The sequence below is a fragment of the Psammomys obesus genome, unplaced genomic scaffold, assembly GCF_907164565.1.
Source record: "Psammomys obesus unplaced genomic scaffold, mPsaObe1.curated_primary_1811, whole genome shotgun sequence".
In the NCBI taxonomy this organism is placed as follows: domain Eukaryota; kingdom Metazoa; phylum Chordata; class Mammalia; order Rodentia; family Muridae; genus Psammomys; species Psammomys obesus.
Window position 1 is genome coordinate 33,687,869 of NW_026585797.1, and position 11,740 is coordinate 33,699,608.

The 11,740-nt window shown below is 40.9% G+C and overlaps 1 protein-coding gene across 1 annotated transcript in view; it reads left to right on the forward strand.

The window, feature by feature from the left end:
- The first annotated feature begins 7,532 nt into the window (after positions 1–7,532).
- Fam162b (family with sequence similarity 162 member B) overlaps positions 7,533–11,740 on the forward strand; it is an 8,392-nt gene continuing 4,184 nt past the window's right edge. The window contains 4 exon segments of the mRNA XM_055599203.1: positions 7,533–7,695; positions 7,813–7,915; positions 11,025–11,086; positions 11,089–11,132. Coding sequence (XP_055455178.1) covers positions 7,533–7,695; positions 7,813–7,915; positions 11,025–11,086; positions 11,089–11,132 — 372 coding nt within the window.

Consider the following 11,740-nt stretch of genomic DNA (forward strand, 5'->3'; position numbering starts at 1 on the left):
AGAAAGAAAGAAAGAAAGAAAGAAAGAAAGAAAGAAAGAAAGAAAGAAAGAAAGAAAGAAAGAAAGAAAGAAAGAAAGAAAGAAAGAAAGAAAGAAAGAAAGAAGGAAAGAAGGAAGGAAGGAAGGAAGGAAAGGAAGGAAGGAAGGAAGGAAGGAAGGAAGGAAGGAAGGAAGGAAGGAAGGAAGGAAGAAAGAACAGTGCCAGTGCAAGGACACTTGAAGTTGCTCTCTGGCCCCGCCAGGTGCTGAAGTAGAAGGCTGTCTCCAGTATGCCTGCAAGTGTGTCCTGGGGGGAGCCGGTAGTGACCTTAAATTCATAATTTTATTTCGTGTACTTTAACTTGGGCAAAACAGAGAAGCATCACTTTCTCCTCTGACAAGAGAGAAAACTATGCTTAGAAATCTTCACTAACAAAAGAAGAGGAGAGAGGAAATGTATGCACATAAACTTCGGAATACACTGTTAAGGGCAGAAAGACAAGCCATCTACTACTGCAACACCCAGGAATTCCCATAAGCGCTGGTTTGTAAAACAAATTGAGGATACTGCTGCCACCTAGTGGGAAATTATATATTTACTTTTTGGTATAACAAACGAAAACCCTCAAGGAATGCTTTTATAATAATTTCCTGAGTGCTAATATTTATGTTTAAGTAAACTCAATACTGATAAATAAAAGCATAGACATAAAATATTTATTTTATTTATTATTTATATAAATAATCAGAAGTAGTGACATATAAATATGTTCTTAGAAGCAAAGAATTTGTTTTTAGAGTTTTAGAAAAAAGAACACAATGTTTAGCAATATAATAATTTCTCATCTTTTACATTGTGGACTTATGGTAAAATAATTGCATAACTTGTCTTTTCTTCCAAATGTAAATGTAATGCACATGCAAAAAAACCCTTTATTCAATATTTTATACCATTTATTAGTTCATTCCAAACTTTTATTATTCACGCCTTGTGCAAACAACAATAAAATTCTACTCAGAATGTTTGGGATTTTATACAATTGTGTCAGGTCTTACTGACAATGATAATGAATTCTCCCAGCTTAACTCTATGTGCTAACTCAGCATGGAGTTAAAGCTTTCGTGGATGCAGGACTATTTGGGATGTAAAAGATAAGAAATAACTAAATGTAGAGTCTCATCCAGTTTGCACTGGAAATGTATGCATCAACTTAACATGGCTTTCTACGGCAATGTTTCGGTGGCTCTCTGCTGATTGTGGCCATGGCCTCGTGTCTTCTAGAAACTTAAAGAATATTCTAGAAAAAGTCAACCCCAGTCTTTGCCTAGGAGCCATTCTGAAAGGACTTTACAGGTGAGTGGATGGAGCTGAGCAGGAAGTGTTCACCACCTCCCTGATACAAACCCCACCCTTCCTGGATTACTTTAGCGATGAAGACAGGAGGAGGAGACACAACCAGGTTGAAGGACAAAGCCATGTGAAATACATTTTGTGTTGATTCTTGACAAGCAAATAAACATGCCTTAGCATTTTTATTGGACTGAAGGAAAGAAGAAAATTATATATAAAAAAAACAAAGTACCGCTAAATCAATAAGCGGTAAAATTTAAGGTAAAATTTAAAGTAAAGATGAATTGTTTCAAGCTTAGTTTTATATTATTAAATTTATTGTTGGACAGTTTCATATATGTATATAACATATTCTGATCACGCTCCCTCTACCTTCCTTTATCGCACCCCCATCCCCTTCCTCTCCCTACAGGTCCCTTTCCCATGTTCATGACATTTTGTTTGTGTCCCACAGAGTTTAATCCATGTGTGACCATGGATTTGAAAAACTACCCTCTGCAGCTTGGTGGGCTCACCAGTAGGCGCAGAGCTGAAGATAATCACCACCACCACCATCACCCCACCACCACCCCTGCGATCTCTCCGTGTAGAATAGTTCAGCAAGGAGGAAGAGGGTCCTGTGCACTATGATATAGAATGATGCGGTGGGGTAGTACCAAGTGGGCCTATGACAAGGTGTAACCCCTGAGAAATTATGCCACACAACCCATCTGGTATAAGGAAATTTATTGGGGGAAGAGAGAGGAGGCCTGAAGAAGGAAACTATAAGGGTGGAGGTGAAAGGGCAGACAGGGAGGGAAGGGAGGTGCCTAGGACAGAGAGAACAGAGCGCTGAGAGAGCGCTGGGGTGTCATATGCCTGTTGCACCAGGCAGTGGCAGCAGATGATGATGTAAGACATTGCTAGGTCTCTGAGGGTGGCCAGCAGAATAGCCCGCCCACCAACACCACGTGCTCCGCTCAGATCTGTTCCTGACCGTGGACAGGCCCTGTCTTATGCAAGTTCCTGCAGCTGCGATGAGCTCATGATTGCAATGGCTGTGTCATACTGTGAACACTTCAGAGCTCTTCTCCTTGTCTCCCAGCTCTTACATGTTTACTGGCCCTTCTTCAACAGTTTTCTCTGGGTCTTGCAGGAGATGGTATAAATTGTAAAATAAAATATTAGGAGGGGCCTTTTCTGCTATCTGCCCTAGCTCCCAAATAATTTACACATCAACGAGCTTTAAGTGTGCAGATACTCATCTATTCTGAGCTAACCTGGCTACTTCTCAGCCACATGCCTTTTCTCTTCCATTTGGTCTCAGCCTGGCTGATCCAGCTCCATCCCTGTCCTTATGGGGAGCTCCTCATGACAACCTCCCTCTCCTTCCACTTTCTCCTCTCCACTTGTCCCTACCTGAGACCCCCCTCAGTGGGAACAGAAGTCCTGCCTGCTGCCCTTTCTGCTCAGCTATAGGCTAATCAGCTAATCAGCGTTTTTTATTAACCAATCAGATCTAACTGGGGAGCATCCTTACACAACATTGATACAGGAGAGTTTTCACAGAATTGACGATGTCCACCTCCTGACTGCAAAAAACAACATCTGAATACACAATATACAAAGACCATCCCCCAACAATAAATATCTTGTGTAAAGCTGTGCACTCACTTATCACTTATTTTCAGCATCTTAAGCAGCCATGTATCTCTACATTCACCACTGCTTCTTTGACTGAGAAGTAGCATTTGTCTATGGATGTTAAGTAAATATAAATACCTTTGAGGAAGTTTGGTGTCACATCAATTTGGCTAAGCAATGGTAGTAAGAGTCCCACTAGGATCTGTCATCTCCATAGCCATGTGTTTTGTTTTGTTTCTCTGTCTATAATACCAAGCTTAACACTCCTATGGAGTGGATCTCAGATCCAAGCAGAGACTGGTTGGTTATCCCCATAATATTTTTGCCACCGTTGCAGTAGTGGGCACATCTTGCCTGCTAGGATGATATTATGGTTTGTAGTGTTCACAGCTGGATGAGAGTGCTGCTACCTTTCCTAACAGCCTGCATAGCGCACTAGGAAAGGTAAGTCAGCAAAAAAGGAAGATTCCAGCCCTTCTACAGCCTGATTTCTCTTTATCTTATATCCAAGGTATGTGGTGTTCTATTCTGGTGGTAAACAAAGAGGAATGGCAGCACCTATTTTGTTTTAGGAGCTTTTGGACCCTCCCTGAGGAACAGAACATAAGGCAATATCCCCCTGGCACTAGAACTTTTGTTTAATAACCTATAGGCTCCATGTGCAGAATTATGTAGTGGTGCATCTCCCTACCCTCTCTTCTAACTTCACTTTTGCTATATTTTTAATTGGTTTGCCTCATCTCCCACTCACTTTAGACCATTCATACTTGTTTTCTTGCCTTCAATAGAACTTCCATGTGCATTTCCTCCTTTGAACCAACTCTTCATTGCAGAGTACCCTCTCGTTCCAAATAATGCCTTCACTTTAAATGTTCGTGCAAATGTCATCTCTTCAATGAGTCCTTGATCACTCTATGTAAAATTATAGTCTATCTCTTGTACAGTATTCTAAACTTTTCTTTAGGCTTATCTATTTTAATTTTGTCATATAACCTTTAAACATCAGTCATGTGTCACTTAATGACAAGTTCTAAACAGGAGTTCTGATCTGAGGATGTAGCTTAGTGTTAGCTTGCCTGGCAATTACAAGGATCTGTGTTTAAAGTTCCAGCATAGTTAAAAATTCTAAGCATTGATCTGGGGAATTCATGCACAAAAAAAGAGATTGGTTAATTTCTCTTGCAAATAGAAACTGTTTGATGTATTTTAAATTTTTCAGTAATCCATAGCTTTTATTTGCTGTAGAAATGGCCATTGTGAGATGCAGAGCTGTACAAACCCTGCAAGTGTGAGAGTGGCACAAATGATATGGGAGTAGGCAACCAGTTTTTGATTGGATTTAAGGCCCATCCCTTGAGATGGAGCTCATACCAGACACAGCTGTGGTAGCCAAAAAAATCTGAGACTAGATAGATCACAAGCCTAGGGGAAAACCTATTATTCTGTTAAAGGAGCATAGCTATAAAATGGCTCCTGATGACACATTGCTATACTCATAGCTCAGTGCCTCACTCAGCCCACACAGAGAGGAATTAATGCAGAGATCCACAACTGGAGAACATGCAGAGAGTGAGAGACTTTGAAGCACTCCATCCTAAATGGAATGTTTTCAGCAAACCCTTTCCTTCAGGGATGTTCAGGGAGTTACGCAGAAGAGGAGGCAGAAAGACTGTAAAGGACCAGAGGAGATAGATGAGTCCAAGCAGATAGTGTCCTCAGACACAACGGGACTAATGCTCAAAGGAGCTCACAGAGACTGTGGCAGCACACATAAGACCTGCACAGGTTCAAGCCAGATGGGTTTTACAGCACTGAGCAGGGGGAGTAGACATGGGATCTCATCCCTAACCAATAAGCTATCTGTAATTGTTATCTGCTGGCAAAAGGAAAATCAGTTTCTCCGATGGATATAGCAACCACTTTTCAGGTCAGACTCCATGCTCATGAGTAGTTAGTTGGCCAACACAAAACAAATTTAGTGGTGTTTTTATGGGCTTTTTGTTTCATTTTGCTTTGTTTATTTTTCATTTTTTTGTCATTTTTTTTTTGGCTTATTGGTTTTTTTGCTTTGTTGTTTTAGTTTCATTTGTATGTGTATGTGTGTAACTATGTATATATGTATGTTTCTTGGTTTTTTCCTTTGCTTATTTTTACTTTTGTATATAAATATACACTTAAGAAGTATTCGTAGGACCTTTAATGCATTTCTTCTGTCCCCTTGAGATCTCTCCTCCTCCTCTTTCTTAAAGCTCTAAATATCAGAATAACTTCAAAATGTTCCCTGATAAAACATAAAAGGTTCCCTTTTATTTGTTGTTGCCTTTTCTGTTGCTGGAGTCCTAAGTGTTGGCATGTTGAACCGTAGATAATTAGGCCTCACAAGAACTATGCAGTTGGTAAGTTTACCACAACACTGGAGACCACTATGAGACAAGGCTGCAGGGAAACAATCATTGTGGACTTTTCTCACTGAGAGATTAGTAGAAGGTCAGAAAACAAATTAGTTCAGGTCCTCCTAACACTTCCCTTGGGAGAGGAACGCTTCCTGGCAAGAAACATCATCCCAGACAGATTGGCAGATCCCCAGGGCAACGCCTTAGCTCAGTCCTTGACTTACAGACAGACCATGCAGTTTTCAATAAGGAGAGAGAGAGAAGCTATACAACATCTATTCCTGGGTAAATGGTATGTTTTAGAAAGTAATAAAGGCAGAACCTAAGTTATATAAATAGAAAACAAGTTTAAAGGCACAATCGTAAAATGTTCTTTTTCAAATAAGTGGCATGAAATTTCAGTTGAAACACTACACAAAGACAGAATGGGTCAATTGAAACTACTAGAGATGAATATCCTCTGTGAAGGCCTTGGCTATGTGCTACCATATCAGAGCCCAGAGCAGCACCCAATATATAGGAAACACTCAATAAATATTTAATGAATAGGCATGCTATCTTGACTGATAAGAACTCATTTTTTCTTCTATCAAAATGATTCAACTATTTTTAATTTTATTTTCTAATTATAGAACAAAGAAAAACATTTTAAATGCAGCTGTAAGTAATCTATGTAGAGGCATAGTTTAATCTTGTCTGGGGTAGAGAATGGTATGCAAATTGTTCTTTCTCTAGTGACTTGAGCCCTATTCCCTTACTCTGTCCCCTGTAGGTCTGTAACACTAGGAAAGCTTGAGCGTGCAACATCTGGTTCATGCCAGGAAAATCTAGTTCATTGGAAAACGAACATAGTTAGAAAGTTTAATACTTTGTGGTGGACTATTAACGGCGAACTGTTTATCTAACTTTATGGAACTTCTCCTGGTGATATGAAAATAAAATACTTTTAAAAAAATCATTTGAATGACGGACAAATTTTCAAGTAGCATAATGGAGGGACCATCAGATACTGGGGGCAAGGCACTTCCTCAAGTAGGGAGTCAATCAGTTTGGCTCCATAAATATTTATTTGTAGGCTCCTATGACACAACCCAGCACTAAGATTCAAAATAGAAAGGGGTTGTAGATTGTGAAGCATTTCGATCTTTTTCTCAAACTAGCCGGGAGGAAGTCTGTTCTAGTTTGCTTCTGTGTTGTTTTGATAAACACCATGACTAGAAGCAACTTGGAAAAGAAAGGGCCTGTTCCGGCCACAAGTACCAGCTTGTCACCAACGGAAGCCAAGACAGGAGCTCACCTCTGGAACATGAAGAAAGAAACAAGCAGACTACAGCACAACGCTGCTGGCCAGCTTGCTCTCCAGGTTGCTCCTGATACCACCCAAAACCTGCGTAGGAGTGGCGCTGCCCGCAGAACGCTGGACCTTCCCACATCAGTCATAAATCAATCACAGCAAAATCTTAGGAAGACAGTTCTTCAGTTGAGATTCCCTTTCCCCAAGTGACTCAAACTAATCAGCATAAAGTTTCTTCTACTTTGAAGATTTGAATTCATCCATTCATTATTCAAGCCCTAGTTAACCTCTACCTCTACAACTATCCCTATCCCCACTGGAGTTTTGCACTAAGAAATGAAAAGAAGAAGAGGAGGAGGAGGAGGAGAAGGAGGAGGAGGAGGAGGAGGAAGAGGAGGAGGAGGAGGAGGAGGAGGAGGAGGAGGAGGAGGAGGAGGAGGGGAAAACAGTTGTAGGAACTCTGGAGGAGGGGGGGGGTTGCACAGAAAGGCGAGAAGTATAGCAGGGCTGATTTTACAGAGGGTCCCCACTGGGAATCTTCAGTTTGTTTAGAGTTCCTGCCCTTGCTTGGTAAAGACTTTACGTTTCCCGCATTTGAAAGTCTGTAAAAAGTTTAGATTTATTCTCTAGTGGGGCAAAGCTGAAATCCTGATGCAACCCCTTTTTATTCAATACCAAGAAATATTTTTAAATGAGTCCCATGAGCAGTCTCAAGGATTGGTGGGTCTGCTATCCGAAAATTTCACTGGGAGCCAGGCAGCCCCCAGGAGAATCCGTTCAGTGTCCCGGCTTGGGCAGGGACAGGGAGCAGATGGTGCGGTGCGCAGCTTCAACTCAGCATACAGGGCGGGGCGGAGGACTGCGAGTCTGTGGGCTCCAGAGAGTGTGCAAGATGCTCCTGATCAGCGGCAGGGTCCTGCGCCTTGGCTTGGGGTTTGTCATTCGCCGGGGCCCTCAAAATGTCTCGCGCTGGCCAAGAAGGGGTCCCCTGGCCGCGGGTCATCCCTGTAGCTCCAGCGGCCGGAATCCCAGCGGCTCTGAGCCCCCACATCAGGGTAGGGCAGGGCTGGGAGGGAGCAGGCTGGGAGAAGCGGTAGCAGGGCCTCAGAGGGTCCAGGCTTTTGGTTGAAACGTGTTTTCTGGTCTGTCTGTCGCTTTACCTGCAGAGAAAGTTCACAGGATCCCAGACCGGCACAAACCTTCACAATTCGACAAGAAAATCCTGCTGTGGACCCGGCGTTTCAAATCTATAGAGGAGATCCCACCCCTAGTACCGTAAGTGTGAAGGGAGTCTTTGCCTGGGTTTAGCCCAGGTGGAGACTCGCAACCTGAGACGGAAAACAGTGTCTGAACAGTGTGCTTGCTGGCCAGGGGCAACGCAGCCGTAGGGCTGTACAGTTCTTCGAATTAACACTGACACAGGGGGTTTACAACACTCCCCTACTGTGGGTCAAGGTCAAAGAGGTCAAAGTGTTTGACTAAACAGTGGGTAGCCAGAATTGCAGACAGTGTACCGGAAGGTGAATTGAAAACCCAGGAATTGATTGAGAACTTTCCAGCCTGGCGGTTAGGGTCCCTGGAGAGCTCCGAGCGGGCTGAGCAGTGGGGTGCTACGATAGTTAATATGAACCTTACAGGACGCGGAATTGCCAAAGAGACATTTCTGAGCATGCCTGGGAGGTATTAGTACATGAGGTAAGAAGAACCACAGTAAACTGGTGGTGGCATAGTTTCCTGGACTTAATAAAAAGACTAAGTGCATGTATTCATCACCCTTTTATTTCCGTGCGCACATATGACCATCTCAGCTACTAACACTACGCCTTTCCATCTCGACAGATTGAATCCTCAATGTATCCATGCTATATCTCAATGATAGACAACTGTTGAGCCAACGCAAACATTTCCTTAAGTTGCCCTTGGAAAGGTTCTTTGTTAGAGCAATGACAAAGTAATTCAAATACTTAAACTAAATTCTGAGTGGTGTTGGCTGGGGCGACAGAGACAGAGAGGGGCCATGGTCAGAGGTTGTGCCTCCTTACTGTGCCATACAAGGAAAGAGTCCCGGATATGACTTTTGGGCTATTAGAGAATGGTGTCTGGGTATACCAGGTTTCCTGGCCCTGGGAAGCTAGGCAGCTTCAGCATGGCTGGTCTCATCATAAAAGACTTCAAGGAAATGGAAGAGGGTAAACATGTCCTGGAAAAATGCACACCCAGTAATTCACTGTGAAGCACTTCCATGCCCTTTGAGCAATGGTTAACAAATAAAAAGTGAAAATTTGAAACCTTTCCATGTTTATTCAACTTAGAGATATTTTCTAATTATGATAAGCAAATTTTACTCTCCTTGACATTTATGGACTCAAAACTGATAAAAACATAAATCAGTCTTAGAAAAATTTATAGCATAAGTTCTGCTTGTTAAAATTTAATATTTTAGGCTGGGCAGTGGGGACTAATGTCTTTAATCCCAGCACTCAGGAAGCACATTCAGGTAGATCTTTGTGGTCTACAGAGTGAGCTCCAGGACAGCCAAGGCTACAAAGAGAAACCCTGTCTTGAACAATAATAATAATAATAATAATAATAATAATAGTCAATAATAATTAATAACAATATAGCCAAATAAAATGTAGAAAGGATATAAACAAAACAAGAAATATAATTCCACCCTCAGTTGGCTTGGATTTTTATATCTAGCATTAAAAGTAACTAAGAATTAAGGACTCTGCAATGTTACTAATTAATTTCCGAGAGAACCTATCTATTCCTGTATTGCATCAACACAAACGAATCTGGGAAAAATCCATTTCACAGGTATAATTTTGTTTTCTCAGGATCACAATCAACAGAAATAATATACATAGAAGTATTTAACAATGAATAAGACACTTATAAAAAGCATTGTAATTTTGAGCTCAGAGTATTTGTATCTTTTTACTTTACTATTTTCTATAATTTTTTTAATTAATTACACTTTATTCATGTTGTATCCCCCCATAAGCCCCTCCCTCCTCCCCTCCCGATCCCACCCTCCCTCCCCTTTCTGCATGCATGCCACTCCCCAAGTCCACTGATAGGGGACATTCTCCTCTTCTTTCTGATCTTAGTCTATCAGTTCTCATCAAAAGTGGCTGCATTGTCCTCTACTGTGGCCTGGTAAGGCTGCTCCCCCCTCAGGGGGAAGTGATCAACGAGCAGGCCAATCAGATTATGTCAGAGGCAGTCCCTCTTCCCATTACTATGTAACCCACTTGGACACTGAACTGCCATGGGCTACACCTGTGCAGGGTTTTTTAAAGGTTTGTTATTTAGGAGGAACATTCCACTTAAGATGTTAAGCTTGCGATGTAAGGAGCTCTCTTCCATAGATTTTAATAGACAAATAATTGACAGGAGACCCACGTTTTTGCACTACACACTAATTCTATTGATGTTAACTGTGCTTTTTCTTTTGTTTTTAATTGCTAAACTAATTTTGTATACAGTATCACAGCCAGATGAGGTTAAAATGATCAGCTCTTTTAGGTTTCACATGGAAAAAAGCTAGCAGCTAATATAATCTAATAACATCTTCCTGGACACTAATTGAACCTGTTTGTAACTGACATTTTAATATTGTCTTCCTAAAATATAATGAAAACAATAGTAATTTTTGTGATTTTTTCAAATAGTGAAAGAGTTAAAATTCTCCTTTTCAAGAGAAATTTAACATATTTTTATGAAATTTTAAAAATGTAACTGCATTTTAACTACTTTATAAAACTTTACATTAGATAAGAATGCCAGTTGATATTTTCAAGAGTCAAGAACCTTATGCATGTTGATAAATGAACACAACTATCATTGCAACTTGATAAAGTTTTGTTTCAACATGAAAGCACCAAAAGCTTGATTCCCATTGTAACAGTTTTATAAGGAGCATTGCATGCAACTAGTCTCTTTGGAAAATAAGATAGGAAGCAGCAAGAAGAAAGTGAAAAACTCTTGATAGAAAGTGTGGAAAATGGGTTTAAATAAAATGGGTTTAATCCTGTTCCAAATGGCTTCAATTCTTTTATCCATGCTAATAAATAAGAAAACTAGCAATGCAAAACATTGCTAGTAGTTCTATATTGATCAATTAGAAAGCAAATATATTACACTGGTTTCATAGTAGCCACCTTTAGTTTTAAAGACTGAAATCTGAACAAATATGTGCTAATTTGAAATTGCTAAGAAAAATGGGCTAGCATTTGATAATCTTCTGTGGTTTGCATTTGGGGAAATATTTGGGCTAGTCAAGCAATAAATCATTATTTATCATGTTCATCAGAAAGTCATATTGGTTTAATATTAACAAGTATTAAAGATAATTAACAAAATGCACATCTTGGTTTAGGCCTGAAATGATAGCTGCTGCTCGTAACAAAGCTCGAGTGAAAGTGTGCTACATAATGATCGGCTCACAGTCATTGCCTGCTTTGCTGTGATTGTGTCTGCCAAAAGGGTGAGTGACTGCTTAAAATAAACACCCAGAGGTGATGGGCTGGGGATGAGCCAAGGTAGCAGACCACTGACCTAGCTTCTGCTCAGGCATCTAACAGGAGTGGGGAGGGAAACCAAACTTGTTTTCAGAAATGCTATAGACCTTGTTCTGGATTCAGAGACTGTGGATCCTGGTCCCACCCACATACATATATCGTGGTAGACACAAATCTAGTCATGAAAATTTGGATCCAAGAATTATGTGGCCAAGAGAGGGCAAAGTGCCCCTCCACCCCGCTTGTAAAATAACAAATAATAGCTTAAAACTTTCCTAAGAACTCTGTTGTGTGAAAGTAAACCAGACTAGCTCATTCTCTAAATTAAAGCAGCTTAAGGAGTAGTTCCACAGATTTAGGAGGTAGCAGTGTACAGATTAAAAATGGCTGTGTGGGTTGAGTATGAGCTGCTCTTTGCCATCTTCCATGCACACCTTCTGCTTAATACTTACACAGAGAAGTGAGGAGCTGCCCAGTCTGTATTCTGTACTCTGCCTCTAAACCCTCCAGTCTCTAGTCCCTCTGGAACACACACACACACACACACACACACACACACACACACACACACACA